This window comes from Engraulis encrasicolus, chromosome 13 (assembly GCF_034702125.1).
Source record: "Engraulis encrasicolus isolate BLACKSEA-1 chromosome 13, IST_EnEncr_1.0, whole genome shotgun sequence".
NCBI lineage: Eukaryota > Metazoa > Chordata > Actinopteri > Clupeiformes > Engraulidae > Engraulis > Engraulis encrasicolus.
In genome coordinates, this window is record NC_085869.1 from 53,732,206 (window position 1) to 53,758,778 (window position 26,573).

Consider the following 26,573-nt stretch of genomic DNA (forward strand, 5'->3'; position numbering starts at 1 on the left):
CACGTATCGGGAGCTGGAATCGAAAGCAAAAAAATAAGCACAAAACAAGTCAACTACTTCCTTGCTTGACGACAACGGCAACGCTTGTTTTTTCTCTTAACATAACTCATTGAACATCTAACACGCCAAACTAGTCTTTTATCAAGGTTCCAAAGACCTAAACTCTGTCTGGGATACTTTCTCAGCAGGACGTCGCGTACACCTAGCCCACAGTTTACACTTTCATGTTCACAAATAGCCTGTAGGCTAGAACTACTACTCACCAACCACCAGCTTCAGAGAAATGGAAAGCGAAACTAGAGAGACTAGAGAGGCAAGGGCAAAAACAAACACAGATACTTCGCTTCAGTCATTTCCGGGGAAGACATGGACGAGAAATTCTCTTTCCCAGTGCTCGTGGAAGGCGAATGGAACCCTGCACTCCCTAACCTGAAGAACAAACTAACAATTTATTTCCAAAGCAAAAAATCGAACGGTGGCGATTGTCATGTGCAACACCATGTTTCCGATGGCCGAAAAGCTGTCGTGTGGTTCAAAACCGAAGACGGTAAAGTGAAGTTCTGTAATGGACACAATGATTGTCTACTCGTAGTGTTACTTCAATTATGCCAATGTCCTTTCTGTTCAATAGTGCGGCGAAGTGTTCTTACAAAGTCCCGACATTCGCTGAAGCTGGGTGAGAACAATCTGACGTTGACGGTACGCTTGACCCCGGTGACTAAAGCGGAGGGCGAGGAGGAGGTGAGAGAAAGTTTCAATGCACGTTGGGAGGAATGGCATGATCGTTTCATTTCATTCTTTGGTTACGCGATTATTGACCAAATTCTCTACGTTTTGTGAACAGGGAGTCGACTTGAGCTGCTCAGAAGTTGCAGGTGAGTGTTTGCCGATAGTAATGGTACTCCAGGGGGCAACACTGTGAGAGCTGCAAAGCGGTAGCTAGGCCATCAAGACGAAGCGAAGTGAGGGCAGGTGAGGTGACACCAGCCCAGCTCTATGAGTAAACTTTAAGACCTCTCACTTTTGCAATTGCAAACTTTCAAGCAGAGAATCTGAGGGCAATTGTGCGGGGATATCGCTCAACACGCCGTTTTACAACGTGGTTCTGATTCTTCCAATTAGTCTAGATGCATTTCTTTCAGTAGGCCTACAGCTAATTACCATAACATAAAATGTAAACATCAGTCGTTAGGCCAGCCAATGAAAGTTATATTTTATCAAAGGCTTCCTGTAATCCTCTTTAATCTATCGGATTTAATAAAATGTCGAGAAAAAAATTATCTGGCAGATAAATAACCAAGAGAGAAATCAATCACCACATGACCCCAATTAGCAGGCTAGCTGACTCCCCCCCCCCCCTTCTGATTAATATGCCTATATTTTTCTATTCCTCTAAGTGAATTATATCATTGTTTGTTATGGACAACTTTAATTATTTATTTAGAACATAGTCTGAAATTATATCCTGAATTGTTGGACTTACTGAGTGAGGTGGTCTCATCTGGTTATAGACAGTAGCAGGAGAGATGGAGGGTCATTCGAATTTGAGACCTCTGAGATGCTGGTAATACCTAGATTGTGTAGGCCTATCATCATTGCCAGAAATCTAGAAAAGATATAGACCATGGAGCAACAAGGTCTGCAATAATATAAGTTGTCTGCAGAGGAAATGCATATTAAGAGAGGCTGCCAACATGGCCAGATCTAGGGAATGGTTAGAGAAGGGATTGGAAACTCCCAAGGAAGTACACTGGCATGTTGATAAGAGTAAATCAATCAATCAATTAATAAAAAGAAACATCAACCCATCTAAACAAGTGTTGGAAGGACGCCTAGTTGTTGGCCGAGGAGGTAGGGTAGCATGTCAAGAGGCCTGCTTACTGTACACTGACCTGTAGGTTACCTTAGGCGTTGCTTAGGTTTGCCTTTCTTTTCTTTTCTTTTTATTTTAGCCTGATGCTGCTTACGCTGTTTGACCTGCGCCTGGAGCGGCACAGCATTCAGGCTCTTGATTTGAGTTTTTTTACTTAAAAATGTGGGTATGTTAGAGATGAATGAACACATTCTAATGCAAGGTAGCTCTAGGATTTTACTCGAACATTCTACAGTTCCCATAGAAGTCTGTGTTCAAAATCTCGCTAAGTCCTTATGACATCATAATGAGAACTCAACATTTTGGCAAAATTCTTATAACATATTTATAATGGTACTCCTCAAAGGGTTAAATGCAACTTATTTATGTGCTTCAGAGACTGAGATATTTAGGTTTGAATAGGCAGAGGGCACCTTTTCCCAAAATGGGCTTAGGCATTCAACCAAGCCTTAGGGTTAAATAAATTAATCATGGCACATTGATTTGAGTTATTCCGACCCCTCATAGTCATGGGTCGTGTGTGTGTGTGTGTGTGTGTGTGTGTGTGTGTGTGTGTGTGTGTGTGTGTGTGTGTGTGTGTGTGTGTGTGTGTGTGTGTGTGTGTGTGCGCGTGTGCGCGTGTTATGAATTCATTTTTCGCTTTATTTGACCTGCTGCTTGCTCCGCTGTTTTGACATCAGTTTTGGTATGTGAGCTAATGATTGGGGACAATCATTGAGAGTAAATAGAATGGAGGCCAAAATTCTATTTCATTGTTGAAGCCAAGTTGGAGCCAAGGTTGGACCCAAAAAGACCAAAAAATGGCCAAATCCCATTCATTCCTATGAGAGACATAAAACCCTATATCTCCCTTAAATGCCACTCCAGGGGGATCATTTTTCGCTCAACTAGTAGGTCCCCTTGCTCTCCAACTTACCAGGGTGGTGATTTTTTGTGGTGATGTTTTATTTTAGAGAGATATTAAAAGTTAAATTGACCAATGAGCATCAGAACATGGTTCGATTGACAGTTAGAAGTCTTGTTGTTGTCCAATCAGCACCTGCGTTTGGCGTTGCTAAGGTGGAATGTAAGTTGGAATGTTCCCAAATCTGGCTTCAAAGCGTTGAATGGCAAATAGCGTTGATTTGGCGTCCATTCTATTTACTGTCAATGGGGCCAATGGAGCCAGCCCAACAGCAGAGATGTCAAACATCCAGTGTGGGTATTCCACGAACATTGTCAAGTGATAACCTGGCTTAGTTAACCTACAGGAAGTGGTAATCCTCATAAAAGATGACCCGCAGTGTCATTTAGTTCAGGGGTTCCCAACCTTTTCCTGCTTGGGGCTCACTTGAAATTTTCACACATGTTCGGGCCGGGGCCCACCTCCGACCCAATTAACAATAAAATTCAAATAAATCAACAGCAATGCACACAAAATATATATTTTTGTTTTTAGAAAATGATTTCGGTCCACAGTTTGCGTATCACTGATTTGGTTGTAAAAAAATGAGGAATCAGGCTCTTCTATTAGATGATTTACCACAACCTCAAGGTGACTGTTACCTGGGTTACCACTGAGCCAGCTTCTTGGAATACTGCCCCAGTTCAGAAGTAAAAATCCTGCCACAGTTTACTCCTAACACAGGACTTCACTGAGTAACTGGTCTACCTGTCTTCAGTGTTCATTATGTTCAGCTTATTCAGAGTGGTTTGGTGGGGCAGGCATGGCCTAATGTAGCCTCGCGAGCCATCCTACGTACTTCCGCCAAAGGATTGGCTCCACTACTGTAGTCTGGCCGTGCTTCTCTGTGGAGTGCCCCCCCAGAAAACAGCCAATAATCGAATACGCCCCCCACGTGGGGGCGAAAGGGGGAGGACGCTCGTGACAATGACGTACACATCTGCGCCAGAGCCATTGGTCTGCGCTATGTTGTTGAGTAACTGCCAGCGATTGGGTGAGAGGTGTCCAATAATTTCAAATCATAACTGAGTGCAAACTTCCTGCTTCCTACAATCGCTTCAGAGCAAACAAATGCCAGACCATAAATACGAAATGAAATGGTAGTATTGTGGGATGGTCAGGACCAGGCTAGGCCGAATGGCTTAGGAGATGGAATTTATATCCTAGGGTTGCAGGTTTGAATGCCACCCTTCCACTCCCTACCTCACTCCACAGCTGAGATGCCCTTGAGCAAGGCACCTAACCCCATATTGCTCCAGGGATTGTAACTAATTTCCAACACCATGTACTTAAAAATAGCTGTAAGTTATTTTGGATAAAAGTGTCAAGAAAGAGTAATGTCATGTATTGGTGGAACAGATTTCCGGCTGGGTTTTTACTTTCCAATGCTGGGATTGACAATGTTTACAATGAATGGACAGAATCATTTTAGTACAATCACAATAATCATATGGTGAGAAACAATCAAATGAGGTTTTGGCACTGTTTGTCCCCTATGTTGCAGAAGGCTAATCATATTAATCTGTCTGCATGTTTGTAAAAGAGGCCATATTGTACAAAACACTTTTTTTTCTCATGTTTTGCATTGTCATTTGGGCAAGTACTGCTCAAACATTACAAATACATAGAAAAATAAATCAAAGAGAAAACGTATAACAGAAAAAGCGTATATAATATGGCCCCTTTAAGGTAAAACCTTTTGTTTGCAACACTCAGTTTTTATTGTTAAACATGCACAGACACCCAGCATAAGAGGAAAGACGCCGCCAACACGCTTGCCATGTTAGGCCCTAAAAGAAGACGAGGCATAGGTCAGTAAGATACAGCATTTGACAGTTTAATATTTAACATTTGTCAGTTTTCATTTCAGAGGGAGAAGGGCATGTTTCGGAATGTGTAGTTTTTAATGACAGATAAGTTAGACCAGCTATTACAAGCTACAGTATGATGATAGTTTAAAGCATGGTCAGCACAGCACTGTAAAATACCTGATTTACTGATTGGCTTGCTGCATGTACTGATTCATAAAAAGACTGAAATGTGTAATAGCATTCAAACATCACCTTCCCTTGTGTGAGTGAGGAGTTTGTTGTACGTTTTTTTTTCATGCAAACAGATGGAGATGAGGCATCTCCTAGGCATAACTGTGTAATGCCTGAAGAGAAGATGGAAGTAGAGTGTAAAGAAGAGAAGGAGGAGGAAGAGGAAGACAAGGAAAAAGAGGTGAAGAAGGAGGAGGAAGAAAAGGAAAAAGAGGTGAAGAAGGAGGAGGAAGAGGAAGAAAAGGAAAAGGAGGTGAAGAAGGAGCCCCCTGAGTACTCCCCGTCTGTGGCTGCTGTGCTGGGGAACGTGGTGGGCCTGAACCAGGAGTTTCTGGAGATGCTGGTGGAGAACGTCCTCAAAGGCCCTGTCCCCTCACCCTTCAGTGTGGAGACACTACACGAGATCAGCTCTGCTGTTGTGACCTTTGAGAAGGCAGAAGGTGTGTTTGTGTGTGTTTTTGTGTGTGAGAGAGAGTTTGTGTTTTGGATGGGATGGTGGTTGTCTCACTTCGTATCTTTTTTAGAGATGGTATGTGTTTATGTAATTTTCCCAAATGTATGTTCTGATCTCAAATGTATGTGCACGTCACAGATGCACAGCGTTTTGTGGACTTATGTCCAAGGAATGGCATGTTCCGCTTGAAGAACATCTCCTCCAGGCTGCTTGAGGTGACCACTAAAGTCCGAGCTGAAGACCTCATCGAAGACATAACGTCTGATCATCTGCAGCTGTATTTCGGAAGAGAAGGTGTCTTGCAGGGAGAGGTGGAGATGCAGGAGGAGGACCAAACGGCCATCATCTCGTTTACTGAGTCCAGTGGTAAGATTTATTATTATTAATAGCAATGGAATTATGGTAGGGATTAAGCCGTATATAATGTACTTCAGTGGTTCCCAAACTTTTCCCCCTGCGCACCCCCTTGTACATTTCATCGTGATTCGCGCACCCCCTAAGCAAATATTTTGGTGTGCTGATGGCCACTCAAATATGGATTCACTGCGCATTCACTGCACATTATGCACAGTTATAAGGGAAATCCTGTTTTCCAAAAGTCAAGGAGTTAAACTACACTTCAGATGGACCCTTCCAGCATACAATTCACCATATAATTAAAAACTACCTGTTCATTAATGCTGGATAAAAACTCACATATCCACCTTTGCTCTATTTAGCTCGCGCACCCCCTTATGGCAGGCCGCGCACCCCCAGGGGTGCACGCACCACAGTTTGGGAAACCCTGATGTACTTAATTAAAACCATGTTTAATTCATCTTCCTGTGTGTGTGTGCGTGCGTGCGTGTGTGTTTTCATTTTTGTCTCTGAGATGGTGAAAGATCATTTTTTTCGGTGTTTTCTAATCCAAGTTAGTTTGGGAAGTTCAAAGAAAATAATAGTAAAACAATAATAATGATAATAATAATAATAAAAATTATTGTATCTTCACAGCTGTGTCCAGGGTCATCAAAAGACAGCATGTTATTTCAGATCACCCTTTCAAAGTCTTTCCATATTTCGAGTCATTGGGCACGGCTTTATACGGGAAAGAAAAACCATGGAAGTTACCAGATGCCTTCACAGAGGATATCGATCCTCTTTTGCACAAGTGTCTGCAAGACAATCCTGAGTGTAGCACACTGGTCGACAGGGAAATGGCCACACTTTTCTCTAAGGTTGACCTTTGCATTATGCCCGCAAGGATCAGCCCCTTACCCTCTCTGTTGGAGCAGAAAAAAATGTCAGCCAAGGTGATTCGTTCCTGGCGAGACAACGCTTCTGCCAAATTCAAAGACATGCTGTCAAAGTTCAAGTGTCTGCCTTTGCGAGTGCCAGTGGTTGCTTGGGCGGAATGTGAGGCTGCGATTCGAGACGCCATTCAGCAGAGGGCTCTGTCACTGGTTGTGGACCAGTCTCAGGGAAAGATGACTGTGACAGGCCTCTCTGAGAGTGTCGACAGCCTTGGTGACTTGAAGGTGACTGTTGAGGAAATCATCAAGGCAGTTGAGAGGAAGGTGGGCAGCCGAGAGGAAGAGGTGAAGGTGGCAGCCTCGATATATCACCTCCTTGAACACGCAGGCTTGGGTCAAAAAATCAAGATTGAGATCCCAGAGCTGAAGTTCCGCTACAACAAATCGAACCAAAGTGTTGCGTTTTATGGACTGCAAGAAGAGATTTTGTTGGCGAAAGCACACATCTTCGAGGAAATGCTGTCTCTCTCCAGGAGCGGGCAGCTAAATATTGAGGACAGCGTCATAGAATTCTTGTCTGGCGGTGACCAGGAGGAGTTGAACCAGCAGCTCTTCATGTCAGAGGGTGTCAGTGCAGCCTTGGAAATTCACGGTGGCGTGCTGAATCTCGTGGCCAAGACGGCAGAGACCATCAAGGCTGCAGAGGGGCAACTGCAGAAGCTTTTGAACCACAGATGCATCGAGATAGAAGACCTTAACATACTGGCGATGAGCGAGTGGAATCAGTTAGTGGATGGGTTGCTAATAGCAGTCAATCAGTCCGGAAGGAGAGTTAGTGTTGACACCGACGGCACAATAGTTGTGATCTCTGGATTTGTGAAAGAAGTGGATGCGGTGCAGAAAGATCTACAGAACTTTGTGCACGACAACTCCTCCGTCACCAGAACCGTGACCGGCCGGAGGATCATCGTGAAATTTGTGCGCGAGCAGAAGGGGGCCGTGTGGCAGGAGCTGATCAAAGACGACCTCAAGATCGATTTCCAGGACGATTCGGTGTCGCTGTGCGGCCCCAGAGTCCGTGCCATGGAGTGCCAGCAGGCCATTGAGGACTTGATCTCCTCCATCCACCACGACGTCTTGAGGATGGCCAAACCGGGAGCCAAGAAGTCCTTCAAGGACAAGGAGACCCTCTACGTGAGCACAGCAGCCAGCAAGTGGGGTTGCCTAGTGCAGCTGGAGGATGAGGTGCACGCTGCCTCGGCAACCGCCTCCACCTCAGCAGATGAGCACAAACCTGACTTCCGCCTGCAAACTCCTGATGGCGTGGACATAGCCGTGTTCAAGGCAGACATGTGCTCGTTCAGAGCGGACGCCATTGTCAACGCAGCCAACGAGGGGCTTCAGCACGACGGGGGACTCGCAGGAGCTCTCCTTGCTGCCGCAGGTCCTCAGTTCCAGGCAGCGTCCAATCACGTCATTTCCCAGAGAGGGCAGGTGGCCACAGGGGACGTGGTCGTCACGACAGCCGGTGGGCGTCTGCGGTGCGAACACGTCATCCACGCCGTGGGGCCCAGATTCAGGAGGGACAACTCTCAAAAGTCAATCGGCCTGCTGAAGAGGGCGATCAAAGGGTGCCTGAGGGAAGCTGAGAGCCTGAAGGTCCACTCCATTGCCATCCCCGCCATAAGCTCAGGCTCGTTCGGATTCCCGCTGGACGTCTGCTCCGAGACCATCGTAGGGGCGATCAAGGAGCACTGTGAAGACATGTACGGTGATGGCTTGCTGAAGAAAATACACTTGGTCAACAAGGACGACGCCACTGTCCGGGCAATGGAAATTGCTGTTAAAAAGGTTTTTGGCAGAGATTTGCAAAACAAGCCACAGTCTGGAGGCCAGGCAGGCATGATGCAAAACCAAACACAGAGTCAAGGCCAAGCCCAAGGTCAAAGAATTCTTCCAACTGGCAGCAGCACACAGAGCGTGCAGACAAAAGAGGGACTGATCATCACACTCTTGAAAGGGAACATTCAGGACACCACAGTAAGTTGATGATCCAAATATTCAACCCATTTAACATTTCTGTTTATTAATGTGTATGTTACAGTACATGTGTTGAGAATCTTGAAGATCTTTCTTCATATCCTTTTTCTTTTATTTATATTTTTTAGACTGATGTAGTAGTGAACACGGTTGGGCCTGGGTTGCGCCTTGATCAAGGGGCGGTGTCCAATGCCCTCTTCCAAGCTGCGGGACCCGAGCTTCAGAATCTGGTTGATCAACAGGCAGCTCCACCTGCTAATGAAGGTGCTGTGCTCTTTACTGAGGGCTGCAACCTAAAATGCAAGAGGGTGTTCCACACTGTCGCCCCCCAGTGGGATGGAGGAAAAGGCCACGCACAGAGGGTAGGTCTGATCTAATACCTGAGCTCTTTGATTTTTCGATGCAGATGAATAATGGAAATACAGGGCTCCAGACTAACTTTTTGCACTGGTTGCACTGGTGCGCCTAAAATTTTTATTTAGGCGCACCAGCACAAAATTTAGGTGCACCCAAATGTTCACCCCATAACACACACACACGCACGCACGCACGCACCCCAGCTTTATAAAAATAATAATAATAGGCTAATAAAAAAGCAATAGGCCTAATAATATAATAATACAAATAATAATAGTAATAATAATAATAATAATAATAATATTTAATGAAATTATTATTATTTTAAAAGACCTGGAGTCTTCCATGTGCTAGAGGCTAGTCTTCCAAATGTGCTCCTCAAAAGACATGACACTGACAGTAGGCTACATAACTACCACATCCTGGCTACAAGTAGGCCTAAGCTTTAATTTTCAGCACTAAGTCTACACACAAGCACAGAAATGGATGGATGGATGGATGGATAGATAGATGGATACCGGTAGATAGCCTAGATATTTTTTCAAACCCTGTTAAAAATGTCATGATTTTTAAAATCATTAGACACTAATAGCCTATGTTTACAGGTGAATTGGGTTTTGTATTTCCCCATTTTTGAGCGCTCTCCCTCTGCATGATGATTGGGTATCTTAGCACGCGCTATGATGAATGGTTGTGGTATCTTAGCAAGCGCTATGAACAGACACGAGAGCACAATTCCGTGCGCGCTTCCCCACCTCTCTCTCTCGTGCTGTCCCAAGGTGCATGCACGATGGCTCGCCGGCAGATATTCAGTTTGGAGTCGCTATCAAAAAAACTCTTACTGAAGTCCCGAGAGACAAGCCTGTCACCTGTTGTTTGGTCAGCTCTGCACGCGGTTGAAACTGACCATTGTGTTTACAGGAATCCGAGGTGAATTGGGTTTTGTATTTCGCCATTTTTGAGTGCTCTCGCTCTGCATGATGATTGTGGTATCTTAGCACGACGACAGGACAGCACAATTTTGTGCGCTCTCTCCCTCTCTCTCTCTCTCTCTCTCTCTCTCTCTCTCTCGTGCTGTCGCAATGTGAATGAACGATGCCTTGCCGACAGATAGGCAGTTTGGAGTCGCTATCAAATAACTCTCATAGAAGTCCCGACAGCGTGTCACCTGATGAATGGCCAGCTCTGCACGCGGCTGAAGCGGACCATTATTATCCGCGCACCCGTCTGCGTTTATGTGATCAGTGGCCGATGTTTAATAGCTATATCCTCAAGCCATCTCGTTTTTTCCCGTGATTGTAACCCTCTCGTCCGTTTCATAACTCCCCTGGTTGAGATCACAAACTTGCGAGCACACGTGAACTCGGATAGTTTAGCGAAGTCGAACATTTTATTCTGAAACGTCGGGCTGCCTGTCAGCGAGAGGAAGGGGGAGAAAGATAGTTCAGCGGAGTTGAATGACGCATTGACACGTTTTATTGTGTGATGGGCCAGTTACTGTAGGCCTGCAGAATGACTATTCATTTTATGTCCAGTAAAACGGGTGTTTAGCATTGTCAATTAATTTTGTTCTACTGATGGCTGGTCGCACCGGTGCGCCTAAAAATATTTTTTAGGCGCACTATGGAAAAAAATGGGCGCATGTGCGACCAAATTGGTCGCACTCTGGAGCCCTGAAATAATTAGTAAGTTAATTGTTGATTAATCATATGGAACAAGTTCAGAAGCTCTTTGCTGTGTAAAATTCTTGTGCTGTATCTGGGGCCTCAGACCAATCACTCGATGCACTTCAACAGTTGCTGTAACATAGTGACTTGCACAGTTCCCATTAAGGCCGTGACTCACGTGTAGCGTCACAATTATGCAGGTCTTGAGCTGCATTGTGGACGACTGTCTGAATGAGGCAGAGAGGTGTGGGCTGAGGAGCCTGACCTTCCCCGCCATCGGCACAGGAAACCTGGGCTTCCCCCCGGTTGAGGTGGCCCGTCTCATGCTGGACGACGTCCTCAACTTTAGCCAGAAGAAGGGATCGAACAGCGTACAAGAGGTGGTTTTCACTCTGCACCCTAGCGATGCCAGAACAACACAGGTAAGCAGCACACAGTCAGCATTTTTTTATATCACAGATGGACTACCACAATGGTCTAAGCTTTTGTATGTGTCTTTTACAGGCCTTTACAGATGAATTCAACCAGAAATTCTCAATTCAGGCGGCACCTGGCCACCAAAGCAGAGGTACAGCAGATGCTTTACCTGACACAAGAAAGGGTATAATATAATTAAGTACAATTATTATTAGTCCTAATTTCTTATTTTTTCTTTTTCTTTTCCTTTCTTTACTCTACATGTACTTGTTCTCAACTCTCATTAAAATCAGCTTAAAAACAGCTTACGGTAGCTTAGAACGTATCAGTCCCATTTAAATTTTAACTGCATATCTTTCCTGTAGAGTAAATGATTGAGAATAATATAATATTATTCTCCAAAATCTCTGTTTATCACAAGCCCCACCGAAATCACAGTAGCCTATCGAGTGGTCTTCGGTTTAACTGTTTGTTTTGTGGTTAATGGTACCTTCTTCTATTCCATGATTAGCTCTTAGCTGGCGCAACTTACTTACTGTATGTCTTTTGCCAGGTCCATTCTCCAAGGTCACGTGCCCAAGCTCCGGACTGTGTCGGACCACTGTTGGACAAGTCGAGATTGAAGTTGAAACGGGGGACATCACTAAAGAGGACGCTGATGTTATTGTGAACTCTACTAATGATACTTTTAACCTCAACTCAGGTAGGGAATCTGGGGTAATCCCTTGACATTTCCTTTTGGACGACTGCATGCTGCCTTCATTGATTTTGTGTCAGAGAATGTGAGAAATCGACAACATAAAAACACGTTTCCTGGTCTAAACAGGTGTCTCCAAAGCGATTCTGACTGCTGCTGGTCCAAATGTGATAGCTGAGTGCCAACAACATGGTGAGTAACCTTCAGAGGTGCCAAGGTTCAGAAATTAACAAGGTCGGCAGGATCCAACCATGCTATGAATCGGGTGATTGAAATGAGCACTCAAGACAGACCAGGTTATCAGTGAGGGCCTTTTCAGTGTGGCAGGGTTTACTCACTGAACCTAGGACTGATATCTGGCAACCTATTTCTGAACATATTCAGGATATTCTACCTGAGCCAAAGGCGTAATCCTATCGCATCTTGTAAGCTTCAATTGAAAATAGTCATTATGATGGTGTGTTTTTGGCAGGAAACAAACCAGGTGCAACAATGATTATGACCCAGCCTGGTAATCTGAAATGCAAGAAGATTCTTCACCTGAAAGGCCAGACGCAGCCCAACTTGATCCAGAAGAGTGTTAGCGATGCTCTCTTGTTGTGCATTCAGAACAACATGAAGTCAGTCTCCTTTCCTGCTCTTGGCACAGGTAGGAGGGTCAGAGATTCAAAAAACATGGGGACTTGGTTTGTCTGTATACTGTATCTGTCAAATTCAAACACGTGATTCCCTCCTTGTCCACATGGCTTGTGTTTCTGCTTTTGTTTAATCATTGATAATGGTAAAAGTGAAGTGTTACACACATGGACAGGTTTTGATCAGATCCATACATTGTGTCAATTGCTTTGTTTATTACCTGCATTTGTATTTTTGGAGTTGTGCATTATTTGTTGTACTATGTAGTGTATTGTACTGTACTGTGTATTTTGTATTATGCAGGTCAGGGCAATGTGGCTGCTGGGGTGGTGGCAGACGCCATGTTGGACGCGGTGATAGACGTGGTGGGAAAGATGCCAGGGTCTTCGCTAGAGCTGGTCCGCATAGTGATCTTCCAAGCCCCCATGCTGCCCGAGTTCCACAAGAGCATGCAGAGACGAGAGGGGTTAGGGCCGGGGGCGAAGCCGGGCGTGGTGTCCTGGGTCATGTGTAAGTCGTCCTGCATGCCTCTATTTCAAGTAGTGCCATCACACATGTTCAGATTGTTAGCAAAATATTGAGTTCTCTCTATCATGTCACAAGCACTTTGCGGGACTTTTAATACAAAGTTCTATGGGTGCTGTTGTATAATTTTCAAATAAAATTGCTGAAGAACTGGGGAAATCCTAGAGATAATGCCTGAATGTTTCTACGTATTTAGGGGATGTTTTGTTAGAGATAGTGGACATGGGGGCTTTGGTGCACAGTAGAAGAAATCAATTCACATTTTAGGTGGTTAAGTAGTCATGACACAGAGGTTTGTTGGAATATGCCATTGATCATGGAGCTCAATGACATGCTTGTTTGTTTATTTATAAATTCATTTCTTTTTTTTTCAATTGCAAGCAGCAACATGGTGTCTTGTGGTTTGGTATGGAGTGCAACATTATGATATACTGCATAAAAAGATTAAAACAAAATGGCATCATACTGTGTCCAATGAATTAAAACTGCACCATCTGTTGTCACAGCGAGCCTGAAATCCCTCTTCACCGGAGGCCAGGACAAAGATGGCAAATCTTCAAGAGGCCAAAGAGGAGTCGTGGCCATCCAGTGCAAGGTGCTGGACCCCGCCTTCTTCCACATCTGCGGCGAGTCACGGGACAGCGTGGAACGCTTCAAGCAGTGGCTGGACGACCAGATTACCAAGGACCAGTTCACAGACACCATCTCCGACGAGATGCTCCTCAGCCTGGCCCCCGCTGACCTCAAGAGGATACAGGACCTACAGGTCAGGACTAAACTTAATGTACACTAGAGTGCCCTACAACACGGCTTCCCAAACTTAACCATGCCAAGGCCCCCCATATACCGGTAGATTCCAGACAAGGCCCCCCTGGTATGGGCTGTGCCACACTATTTTTTTTTTTGTGCACCTGGTTTAACAACTTGATGAAATTGGTGCATTTCTAAAACCATTCAAGTACTACAGAAAGCATAATGCATATAAACATTGTAAAGAAGAAAATGATTCCACTGGGAGTGTTTAGCTTGCCCTTGGTTTATTTTAGATATTTAAGTTATTTAATGTATTCATTTATTGAGTTGATTTTACAATACTTTTCCTGCCAACCTGCTGCGGCCCCCCTGGCATCCCCTCGTGGCCCCCCGAGGGGTCCCCGGTCCCCACGTTGAAAACCACTGCCCTACAAAGACAAAGTTCAGTAAAGAAAAAGACTTTCAAAGTATTGCTGAAGGGGATGTTATGAAGACCATTTTCAGTCTAAACTCAGTTTTGAAAAAAAATGTTGTTACTGCACTTTAACTAGGGAGGGCAGTGTAGCACTTTCTTTTTTCAATTTCACCAGGGTAGTCACTTTGAGGCTGTTGCCTCTTTTTCAAGTGAGCCCTGGAGAGAACGCTAGACACAATGTAAAATATATACATACAACAACATAGTGGAAAGGTGAAATATAGTAATTTAAAACAGATTAGACATGTGAGAGCTTCTGACATGGTTACTGAGAGAAAATGTACGTAAATGAGACACCACACAATATGGACATACCAAGACCCTTTCAAAAGACATCATTGATTGAACTAAGTATTATACTTCTATAAAACATTGTTGGAAATGATGACACATGAAATAAAGTAAAATAACATTTAAAGGAAAAGGGAAGAGGGCATTTATTACCATTTGGGACTGAAATATGTTAACTGAATTTGCAGGAGAAGCACGACGTGAAGATCAGTTTGCACGAGCAGGACATGACAGGTGCAGGAGGTGACGACGCCACCACCCTCAACATTGAGGGGCTCAGCAGAGACGTGCTGGTGGCCTCCAGGGAGGTGTGTGGGATTTCAGACCTCACATGGACTAAACCAGTGACTCCGGATGAACTGAAGGCGTGGGAATGCAGGCTTTACTGGGGCTGGGTGGGGTTCTGTGCTCTCTTGAAGAGTTACTGAAATTATTTTTGGTTGGTAGTTTCAAATCCCAACACAAAACAAAGTTGTTATCAGATTGGTTTCTTTTAAAGACTCTGACTTGATTTAAACGTATTCTTTATTAGTACCGGTACTCTTCTGCTTTTATCTTGCATTTTAAGCTTTTTATTCTCATTTCATCTGTTGTGCTTTTATTCTCTTATTCTTTGCAAAGCACATTGAGCTGCCTCTGTGTGAAATGCGCTATATAGCTGATGAACTCGCCTTGCCTCGCCACAGGTGCAGAGCATCCTGAAGAGGTGTAGGGAGCAGGAGAGCCTCAACAGGCAGATAGACCTCACCAGTAACCTGGTAGAGTGGCAGCACCAGGCCTCAGGCCAAGGCCAGTACCGGCCCTTCGACCCGCAGGACAACTTCAACCTGGAGCAGGCCAAGGAGGGCAGGCGAGCGTACGCGGACGTCACCATCGGGGGCCAGACGTGGAGGGTCCACCTGCCTGACGGGCCAGCCACGGACCGCCACGGGAATCAGATCAAGATCAAGAGGATCGATAGACTTGGAGGAGGTAATCATTTAAGTACACCTAGTACTACTAAAAGTAATAATACACTCAAAATGTAACACGCCATACCTCAGAGAAAGACAATGGCGATTTTATCTCAATTTTGGCACATTTTGGATTACTAATTCGCGCAATACCCTGCATTTGCTCCATGCTCATCTTAACACCAAAGAAGCTGCTAATAAAAATTTATTAAAGTGATGGAAGTTGGTATACTGCGATGCCTTTTGTCAGTACATATTTTCACTGTCAGTATCCTGTGAATGCTATTGCCCATAACCATAATGACCTCCACCCTGGTGATTTTCAAGGTGATGCCAATGTTCCAGACTACTGGGATGTCATGGCAACCAATACCCAGTGCCAGCTGTTTCCCCTGCAGCAAAAAACTCCAGAGTATGATGACGTTGAACAACGTTTCCGTGCCACTTGTCGCAACAAAATTTTGAAGGTACTGAAATCAGTGTTCACAATTTTCCAAATGACCATTTGCCATTGACCAGTGTAGATGGTACCAGTTTAGTGTACTATCATTCTATCATCTGCATCTACTGTATATTGATACACGTATGCTAATAGTATTTATATTGTGTATTTGGTCATAAAGATCGAGAGGGTACAAAACCCATACCTGTGGAGGAACTACAGTATCAAGAAACAACACATGGAAATGAAAAACGGCCACCAGAACAACGAAAGGAGACTGTTTCATGGGACAAGCCAACCAACTATAGACCACATCAACCACAACGGCTTTAACCGCAGCTATGCGGGTAAAAATGGTAAATGGATTTTTTTGTCCTTAACAGAAAAATAAACTGTCTTTTTGGTAACTTCATTGGGTTTGACGTGAGGCGGGGGAACTGGGGTTGTGCCCACTGACTTATATCATTGGTTGTGCTGGTCAAGCTTTGAGCTACGCAATACCATGGAATAAAATGTTAATTGCAAAATTTGACATGCAAGACCTCTTTCAGATGTTGCAGATGCTAACTTAGGTAAGTATCAGGAGTTGCTTCTGATAGTTTAGTTTTCAGTGTGAATTCAGCATGATTGGTCTGGGCTAAGCCATTCTTCTAACTTGCTAACAAATTTGGTTAATCCTGGCTGGCACAAAAAGCATTACAACTCTAAAATGGCCCATCCCTTCACCCAATTTAATGTTGAAGTTGGTATTTGTTTGACAAACCTTACCTGTGCAAGACCTCCACAACAGGTCACTACCCTGGCCCACTAATCCCAATGCATTGGCCCGATTGACCTTGATGTCAGCTACTTTAGTGTATGATTAACTAATGATTTTTTTTCTTTAAAAGTTTTAAAATCCTTTCACTCGTCAGTTGCTATTGTTGCTCCTAAATGACTCCCAGTCGAAGAGCCCCCGTTGAGCTGTAACTGTACGTGTACCCCACAAGTGATCTAAGCTACTGAAGCAACAGAAGTCTTTATTTATCTATTATGGGTCGGCGAATAATGCGACCAAGGCAAATTTCCCAGGAGCTTCTGTGGTTAAAAGTCAGCCAATATTATATCATGGTACAGTGTATGTAACGGAGGCTAACTAGCAGAGTTGGAGTGGAACGTTAGTAAACCTCCCTCCCTAAAGCCTCATACATTGTCGATGCTGTCGGGCTGGGGGACTGGTCCTTTAGTCTAACGGTATCGTACTGTGCCTCCCATTTCCGAACCGATATAGTTGACAAGGTCGCATTTTCGCAGCCCCGAGGGGGGCGAACAGGTGCAAGATGACCTCCGTCACATGTACAGTATCACAGAAGTGAGTACTACCCTCACATTTTTGCATATTTGTAAGCTTATCTTTTCATGGGACATCATTAAAGAAATTTCACTTGGACACAATGAATAGTAACTTGTGTACAACATAGCCATTTGAATTTGTTCAATTAAAAAAAAAAAATCACAGCCATTAATGTTTGAACATGTACCCACAACAAGGAGTACACCCCTGGTTAAAATGCTGTACAACAGATTGTCTGAGGAAGGGCTCGGTTGGCCCAAAACATTACAAAATTAAAGGGAAGGTCATCTGTGTGCTTTTCATCCTTGCCTCACATTCAACTTTTACATTTTTAGTCTGCACCTAGCTTAAATAGATGCATATGAGATTTGAGTGAAATCCTAGAGCGAGTATCATTTAGTAGTCACATTTCTATACATGTTGATATGTATGTTTCTTAAGGTGAAATTCAGCTTTCCAATGTTGACAGCATTCATGCAGCCCCAAACCATGCAAGTCCCACCAAACATGTTTGATTTTATAGATCAGAGACTTTTTTTGTTGTAAAATTCACTTGGTTGCCATCACACGTGCTTGTCACCATGTAAAGCGAATTTGTTTATCATGGTCTCATCGGGTATGAACAGACTTAAAGGGGTATGCCACTATTTTGGGGCTTAATACAGCTAAAATCGTTGGCCAGGGTTTATAAAGGTGGTAAAGTGTCTTATTTTTCATGTAAGCCATTGTCTTGCTTTAAGACAAGTTAAAAGAAGGAGCATGTCGCTAAGCTAGTGAAAGTCAATGGATCCGTGTAGCATTGTAGCATGCTACACGGATCCACTGACTTTCACTAGCTTAGCGACATATTCCCTCTTTTAACTTGTCTTAAAGCAAGACAACGCTTAACATGAAAAATAAGACACTTTACCACCTTTATAAACCCCAGTCAATGATTTTAACTGTATTAAGCCCCAAAATAGTGGCATACCCCTTTAAGGATATGGATCACTGGAACCACATTGTGAGACCAAAATAAACAAATCTGCTTTAGATGATGTCAAGCATGTGTGCTGGTAACAAAGTTAATTTCACAAAAAAATAAAGTGTCCCATCTGTTACGTCAAGCATGGTAGGGGAACTGACATGGTTTACTTTTGTGAGTACATGTTCAAAAAATAATTGCTGTATTCAGAGTTTTTTTTGAGTGAACAGCACATAGTAGTGGTTATACAAGTTTTACACAGGTTACTTTTCATCGTTTCAAAGTGAAATTTCTTTAATTTTGTCCTATGAAAAGATATACCACTCTGCAGAAATGTGAGGGGTGTACTCACTTCTGTGATACACTGTAATGAGCTATGATGCGGTTCGGTGAAGACCAATTGGAATGGTCATATCTCTGAATGTCCCAGGCTGACAAACCAGAGCTGTTTTATGATTAGCTAAATTGAACATGTTAATATCACATACATGGTGAATACTGAAAATTCATGGCGAAACTTCAACTCTGTCGGCTGTTCGTTAGCTTTGGTCGTTTCTGGTGTTTACGAACTGTACCTGCTCATGGACAACATAAGACCATATGAGGCTGCTGTTTACCTAGACATAAATACAATGGCTGCTTACCACTTCTGCAAATAGAGGTCATTTCTAGGTGGCCTTTTACTGAAAAAGATCACACACACCTATTAATAAATGTGTTTAGTGGTGTGCATTTTGTCTGCAACCAAATTACCCACCACCGGGGACAAAGTAATAAACTGATTTGAACTGATACCACAGTACGAATATCAGTCTTATAAAGCCACCATTCTTACTACCCAGGGATCTTTTTATCAACTGTCAAATTTAACCCTATGTGTGTACAATGGTGTGTACAATCAAGTTTTTATCTTAATCTCTTACAGCTGCTGCTATTGGTAATGGCACCTACTTCGCAGTGAATGCTCAGTACTCAGCATCCAACACCTACTCCGTGCCAGACGGGCGGCGCCAGAAGTACATGTACCTGTGCCAGGTGCTCACGGGCGACTTCACGACAGGACGGCCGGGGATGATTGTCCCCCCAGCCAAGAGCAACACCTCTGCAGACCTCTACGACACGGTGACGGACAACCCCCAAGCACCGTCCATGTTTGTTGTCTTCAATGACATTCAGGCATATCCCGAGTACCTCATCACTTTTCATTGAGGAAAGGCAAAGGGAATTGATTGCCTGGACTTGTGCCTTCTTGTTGTTGGCACCTGATCACTTTTCAGCGAGGAAGCCAAAGGAATTCTACATGTTTAAGTTACTGACAGGTTTACACGCTTGATTTGCACTTTTCTTGTATTTTAGTTGGTGTTTTAGTTTCATGTTTGAAGTTAAAGATATTTGAATGTCTGAGATGAGGGAAGAAGTGTCTGAGTTTTTCAGATTAGTGCCTTGAAATGGTTTGTGAGAAGATTTAACAGTAGTCTATTAGTGATAATCAGTTTTGGCTGTAGTCTTCAGCTGGTGTCTTCAGTTTACCTTAGCCCTTTAAAGGTGCTATTTGGTATTTAGCATGGCATGTTTGTAGCGATTTATTTCCAGAATGTATGCTGTCCATCCACAAATGCTATATGTTTCAGGTATATTTTACCACCACTATCAATGTCCATCATCACCTTGAAATTTACACTTACAGTACACCTTACTGTATTTTGGTCAGAATAGTAAATATTAGTTTACATTAATGAAAAAAAAAACCCGTTGTCAATGGGCAGCATACATTTTGAAAATAAACAACTAGAATGACATACTGTACCTTAATATCAGGAGGAATTCACCCTTGCCTTCTCTTAACACAGCCCAGGACCCGCTTGCCTTAAATTTCAAAAGCACAATAGCCAAAGAGAAGAATGTCTGCTACTGTATGATAGTACATCAAGTTAAAAACAACAAAAACGTGTGTACATATAAAATACTTTCTAAATATTATTCAAGGAAGGATAATGGTTATGTTTGTGCAACACCAATAATGTGCCTAACTTTTCCTTTCCTTCATGTGTAATAAAATGGTAAATAAATCCATAACATTACGCACCATATCAGTTGTAAGCAGTCTCTTTTTTTCACATCACAGAAATAGGCCAAACAAATTCACACACTGTGTTCTTTTTTATTCAAGGGCATCTGACCACCTGAGGTCAGAAGGGGTGTTTGTACTTTTACATATGTGATGCCTAAGCTAAAGGACATACAATTTAAGGTTTATTCACAAACTCCTCCTATTCTCAGAGAAAAATACCCGTCTGCCGTAATTGGAAGTTTTAGTGCAGTGAGTGCTCGTTAGCACTGATCAGTGGGTTAAAATGTCCCAGATAGGGAACGCTGTTTCTTAAAGTAGGGTTTTTTATGAAAAAGGTCAAACTTTTGCATTTATCTTTCTACATGTACTGTACAGGTTAGGTAAGAGAGCTATGACCATACACACATATAAAAAAAATACATATTCATTTTGACCTATACATGATACAATTCTCGCACATTCAATCCACATAGTGCTTTGAAACATCTTTTTTTTACAAACATACATTAATTAAATACACACATGCATACAAAAGCCTCCTGCTGTAAGTAAAAGAATCTCTCTTGAGAACATTTGCATAGTATTGTTGTGAGTGAAGTTAAACTCTTTTTGACCTCAAGACATCTAAAAAAAAAAAAAAAAAGTTCTTGCTCCACTTGTTTTGCCACTGTGTTTGGGAGGGTTCAACTCTTTGAAAGAGCCTCCTTTTTCTTTACCTATATGGTTTTCTTCAACTCTGGCAGGGTAAGTTCAAACCTGTGCATGAAAGGGGGGGGAAATCGAATAGTGAATGACCTGTCCACAATGCTAATATGAACAACTTATTGACACTTCTATGTAACTGGAGAATGTTGTCAGTCTACATACCACTCTGTGAAGCCCTTGACTAGGTCACGTCCAGTTAAGTCAATTATCACCTGAAAGCATCAAATCAGCTATTTAGAGAACATCTCTATCCTTTGTGTGCTATACGACCAATGACTACATAAAATTCTTCAAAACCGTCAAATGGAACAGAATAGAATTTCATCAAATGAAATACAATAGAATGTGTCCATTGCATACACCCTCATTGGTTACAACAGATGGCATACGTTGCTTACCATTCCGATCTCTTTCCGTTGTCGGAGGTGGAACATCCTGTTGTTCTTCACAGACACGTCCAGCTTCCTGGTATTGGCCTCCTCCAGTGATACGGAACACTCCAACCTACAGTGTGAAGAGTACTCATGTTACACTGTTATATTGTGAAGTGAAAGCCAAGTGAAGTGAAAGTGAAAGTCCATTGGTAAACTCCAACTCCCATTGTCATTGTGACACAGCATTCCACGGCACACAAGTGAACACTGTCTGCACACAACGAAATTGCATCTATGCCTCACTCGTGCAAGGGGGCAGCCCTCAATGGCGCCCCAAGGGAGCAGTGCGGTGGGACGGCACCATGCTCAGAGTACCTTAGTCATAGAGGAGTATGGGGGAGAGCACTAGTTAATTACTCCCCCCACCAACCTGGCTAGTCAGAAGTCGAACCGGCAACCTTTGGGCTACAAATCTGACGCCCTAATCACTTACCCATATTACATCAGACTAGTCAACAGTACTTGTATATCAATACCATAGCAGTCTTCTCTAGACAGGGGCGACTGGAGACGACTCCCTTTCAGCCCGAGACATGTAACATGTTTAACAGCTCATCACTTCTGTCTTTGTGATACGGTGCACTCCAAACAACAGCATGAGGAGTAGTCATGTGTTACTCAAGTGCATTGTCATGGACAAGCGATCATGCAGTTGGGCTTGTGGGCCTGTGGGTTGCCGGTTTAATTTCTGACAACAAGGTGAGTAGGGTGTAACCAGCTCTCTCCCGCCATCATCCTCCATGACTGAGTTACATGGTACCATTCCTATACACCACTTCATGACGCCTGTTGGGTTGCTGCCCCTTGCATGGGTGAGGCATAAAATGCAATACATTGGGTCCAACTCCATATCCGACCTCACGTCCTCTCCTTCGCTGACACCACGCCTCTGTGGAGAAAACAAAGTTCCCCTGCTGTAAGCCTTGGCACAACATTTGAGGGACTTTTCCTTCTTCAACATCCCGATTGCAAATGAAAAAATGACCTTTGAATTGTGTTTTGTGAGATATTGAATAAAACTTCTATCGTCAATGACAATGACTTCTTACCTCACATCTCAAAGCCATAAGCAAAAAGAGAGGACTGGAGGTAAGATATGAAGTTGGACCCATTGACTATGGGACTTTCCTGATAGGACTCCCACTTTGCTGACAATCTTCCACACTGACAATCTTCCCAGTTGACAATCTTCCCAGCCTTTAGTTTGCATCTCCCCCCTGGTGGACAAAGTGTGTAGAGCAGGTGTTACCTCTCATTGAAGGCAGGGTTGACTGTTCTCCTCTTGACCTGAGTCCGCATGCGGTGCCTCCATGTCTGGTCCGGCAGCAGGTAGACCCGCACGTACGAGTCGGTGCCATTCTCAGAGCAGGGGAACAGGTCCCTGCAAGGAGATTTGATGAATTGATTAACAGTATTATTCAGAACTTATGTTCCTTGTTTGGTTGTTTGTATCATTTCTTATGTACAGTGTACACTCTCCTTTCCCTTTCTACTTGACACACTGCAATGGTTGAATCATTGTGGCCTCGCCCTCTAGTTTCATTTCAAGTCTTGAGATTTCAAGTACGGAGGCCAAGAAGAACCGCACACCGACAAGCTCCCATTTTTTATACATTTATTGTAGTGGATTAAAATGGATTAAAAGGGAAATTAAACTACATTTTAACCCTTCACCGATTTTAACTTGGATGTACACGGTGAAATCTTGAGATTGAGCTGTCACTAGAGGCAGAACAGCTAAACTTACAAAAAAGTACTTTTGCCAGTGCCAGCAGCATCAGAAACATTATGTAACATTGAAATGGCTTTTTATCCAAAGCGACAGGCAAAATAAGGCACACTACAAGACTGCAGAACACAGAGTACAACATCAGGATTTTTATGGATTATAAAGTTGGAATTAACCAGGCTTGTGTGAAATTAAATTCAATTCAGGAAGTGAAATAACCACCCCCACAGGACATTGAATTGAATTTCAATTTCACAAAGCAGAATTGAAAATAATTGCAATTCATAGAAATTCACGCTAACCGCGTCAATGAGATTTATGTGTGTTTTCTTCCAAATAATAGGCACCACATACTAGGGCCCGACCGATATGGTTTTTTCAGGGCCGATACCGATATTTATGGAAATGGGAGGCAGATAACCGATATGTGCAACCGATATAGAAATATTGTTCATAATAAAATGTAATGAAATATTTATTATTATATATGCACATATATTTAGTTATAATAATGAACTCATTCTACTTCCTGTTTTTAAGTTCAATTAAAATTCATATTGTAATTCAAGAATTGAACCGTGCGGTGGGGTCATTCTCAACTCAATTCAGAATTTTGTACAACCCTGGTTTTATCTATGGTGACATACCTGCACGAGTTTACCAACATAACAAGTTTGTTCCTCAGTTTGGCATATTTTACTGTCATCTGGATATGTCCAAATCCCCCAGTGTGGTTCCGAAGGGCCCTTGAAAGGGACACAAATAAGAGCATAGAATCAAACCATTATGCACGTTATGAATTATATTATCACTATTACCACTTAAGAAAAAACACTGCCCTTATCTAATGTCTGTGTAGGGTGCACTGACTTTTAAACAGACACACATGCCTCACTATTAAGTCATTGCTATTTTCCTTTTCTTTTCTATATAAGGAAATTAATTCTCGTATACAATGTAAAATGAGATGTGAGAAAGATAACAGAATCTTGAATGGTGAAGAGTCACCAGAAACGTTGCACCACATGAGCAGGAAAACTTGCCTGTTAATTAGTCTGGCCAGCAGGTGGGATACATGTCTAACAAAAACAATGAAACAAATGCCAACATTCCAAACAAGCTGAAAAAGAAACTCAGAGCAACACTATTTGTTGTCATATATACATTCCTCTGGATGTGGGGGTTGTATACGAAATATCAAAAACAGCTACAGCCCAAACAGCTGAACATGAGGTCACTAAGAGTCCAAGTGGAAAACTAAAAATGATTCCATTCCCCAACCTGCACTACGTAAGATGATTTTTTTGGGAACAACCAAAGCGGATAACAACTTGCAGAGATACCTACTTTACTGTGTCAAAGCCACCTACGCAGGGAAAAACAGACTCCACCCTCAGATTCAAGTAATTAATGCCAATGCATCAAACAAGTCTGATACTTCCTAAACTGACGCATGCAACCAAAGGTGGACAAACTGGTCTGGTCTGGTCTGGTCTCTCTGCCAGGGCTCTTCACTCCAACCCAGTTGATACTGGTATCACTGATTAGCTTCTCTGCCTGGTGGAACATTTCAGCTGATTAGAATCAACTGGTTTGGTAAATTGGTGTGACCAAATATGCTAGAACTTTCTTTTATTTACTTACTGAGGTGCTGTTTCCATGTAGTTGGATATTTTTATATGTGGATATTTTTTTCTCCTGGTTGCATTGGTTTTGCATTGGCTTTGGCCTTCTGTTTCCACGTAGCAGATATTTAAAATCCAGGTATAAAAAGCAGGAGAAAAAAATATCCTGTTTAGGGGGCTGAAACGCATTTGTTACAATAGAGGATTTATTTTTATCCACATGTTGCATTTACACCTCAACAGGAGAAAAAAATACCCTGCTAAAAAAATATCCTGCTACGTGGAAACAGCACCTGAATCTTTACTTTGTCTTTACTTTGCATGAGGACACATCAGACTATATGGAATAAAGCTAATCCGTCAAACAAACTGAAACTTAATGAAATAACACATGCTAACGACGAAACCTGCTGAACAGCTCTGAATTTCCCTGTATGGTTCATACAGTTTCCCTATTCGATCATACTCGTATAGGGGTTCACTTTGTCACCCTCTTTGACCAATAAAACACTGCGAGGACTTAATATTGATGCCTTTTGAATGATCAAAAAGGAAAACTACATTGTGGCATATACTAGGCCATACAACAGACCTACTGTACAAAAGCCATGGCATTGGGACAATTCTTCTGCATGATGGAATCAATGACTAAACACCTAACAAGTTCAACTTGAACTGACACACTGACGCACTACAGTCTTGATTGACTCATGCTACAGAAACATGAATAGCCAACCATCTATTCCAGTTAGGACACCCCTTCTGCCACCCCTTCCTGCATTCACAGACAAAAGTCATATAGGCCTACCATACAGTAAATGCCACTACACACCAACAACTGAAACATGGTTGCCAGGCCAAGCCCTCCTTGTGACACAACACCTTCGGCGTTGCTTCTAGTCAGGCCAAGAGCAATGTAAATATCTCCAGAAAACTTGGGAACTCCACCTACGTTGTCGGACACCAGTCAACCAGTAGCAAACCTCGGGAGGTGGGTCAACCATGCCGTTTGGGAAATGTTAATTGTTATGCTCTTGGTCAGACCAAGTCTCGAAGATATTTGAAAGGCAATGATAATCAGGCTAGAAACATGCTACATCAGACACACACAATCACACAAATACTCACTACATTAACTGTCCAACGCAATACATACATGAATGTCACCAGTACAAACTTACATGCACTTGACTCATGCAACAGACACATGCATGCAATATGTGCACATCAACATGCACCCACACAACAGGCAAATGAGTGGGACCTGATCCATGCAACAGACGCATGCTTGCCACCAATACACACTAACAACATACAACTGACCCACACTACAGACAAACGAATTCCATCTGTCCGACACTACCAAGCAACTGACCCATGCAACAGACAAACGGATGTCACCTACTCTGGGTAGGGCAGCCCCCTGGCAAGGTCCATGGAATGAATGCTACTATGTAAAAAACAAACAAAAACACCCAAAAGTTCAACCTGGCGTTCAGGTAGAGTTGGATACCTATAGGCTGCACAGGTGCTTTGGGGTAGGGAAAACTCCATTGACAAAATAAAAAGTCCAAGGCACTCAGGGATATTGAAGGGAGAAGAAATGAAATAGATAGCCTTCATTAACTATGGCTAGTCATTAAACAAGTATTGTCAATTGCCAATTCATTTCATTCCTTCTCCCTTCGATACTACTCTTGAGTACCCAAGGGCCAAGGCGGGAGCTCAGTACACTGGATCAGTTACATTAAGTCAAGTCCTCTGCATAATACACTGAAAAGAATGGATTATTTACATTGTTCGCTGCACTGCAGTGTGTGGTGAAGCCAATTGCATTGATTATGGTGGAAAGTGATCGCTTCGTAGATACAGTAAAAGTCTTTGACTTAACAAATCCAGTGAAGCCCCAGCATTA

At 43.0% G+C, this 26,573-nt stretch overlaps 2 protein-coding genes across 7 annotated transcripts in view; one reads left to right on the plus strand and one right to left on the minus strand.

Moving 5' to 3' along the window:
• parp14rs1 (poly(ADP-ribose) polymerase family member 14-related sequence 1) lies at positions 1-20,182 on the plus strand. 5 transcript variants are annotated; one of them, XM_063214301.1, is made up of 20 exons: positions 1-547; positions 632-741; positions 845-875; positions 4,556-4,627; positions 4,933-5,298; positions 5,451-5,678; positions 6,306-8,584; positions 8,713-8,946; positions 10,809-11,030; positions 11,113-11,209; positions 11,579-11,728; positions 11,852-11,914; positions 12,195-12,371; positions 12,662-12,868; positions 13,390-13,649; positions 14,591-14,710; positions 15,089-15,374; positions 15,683-15,822; positions 15,979-16,153; positions 19,020-20,182. In XM_063214301.1, exons 1-20 carry the CDS (start codon positions 367-369, stop codon positions 19,301-19,303), a joined length of 5,682 nt encoding a protein of 1,893 aa, XP_063070371.1. In that variant the 5' UTR covers positions 1-366; the 3' UTR covers positions 19,304-20,182. The 5 variants fall into 5 exon arrangements, with proteins under 5 accessions (XP_063070371.1, XP_063070372.1, XP_063070373.1 ...); XM_063214302.1 differs by having other exon boundaries at positions 11,113-11,176; XM_063214303.1 differs by lacking the exon at positions 4,556-4,627.
• esyt3 (extended synaptotagmin-like protein 3) overlaps positions 19,974-26,573 on the minus strand; it is an 18,726-nt gene continuing 12,126 nt past the window's right edge. The window contains exons 19-24 of one of the 2 annotated variants that reach the window (XM_063214306.1): positions 26,064-26,108; positions 23,681-23,779; positions 22,554-22,685; positions 21,269-21,374; positions 21,033-21,082; positions 19,974-20,921 (exon numbers count right to left, since the gene is read on the minus strand). In XM_063214306.1, the coding sequence (XP_063070376.1) occupies positions 20,882-20,921; positions 21,033-21,082; positions 21,269-21,374; positions 22,554-22,685; positions 23,681-23,779; positions 26,064-26,108 (472 nt within the window). In that variant the 3' untranslated portion in view covers positions 19,974-20,881. The remainder of the gene's footprint in view (positions 20,922-21,032; positions 21,083-21,268; positions 21,375-22,553; positions 22,686-23,680; positions 23,780-26,063; positions 26,109-26,573) is intronic. The other variant, XM_063214307.1, reaches the window with a different exon arrangement.

Excerpts from the sequence above, each read along its gene's own strand:
- parp14rs1 (XM_063214301.1), top strand. The coding sequence starts at position 367 with ATGGACGAGAAATTCTCTTTCCCAGTGCTCGTGGAAGGCGAATGGAAC. Across the intron at positions 742-844 it reads AAGCGGAGGGCGAGGAGGAG|GGAGTCGACTTGAGCTGCTC; the intron begins GTGAGAGAAAGT and ends TTTTGTGAACAG. Across the intron at positions 12,869-13,389 it reads CGTGGTGTCCTGGGTCATGT|CGAGCCTGAAATCCCTCTTC; the intron begins GTAAGTCGTCCT and ends CTGTTGTCACAG.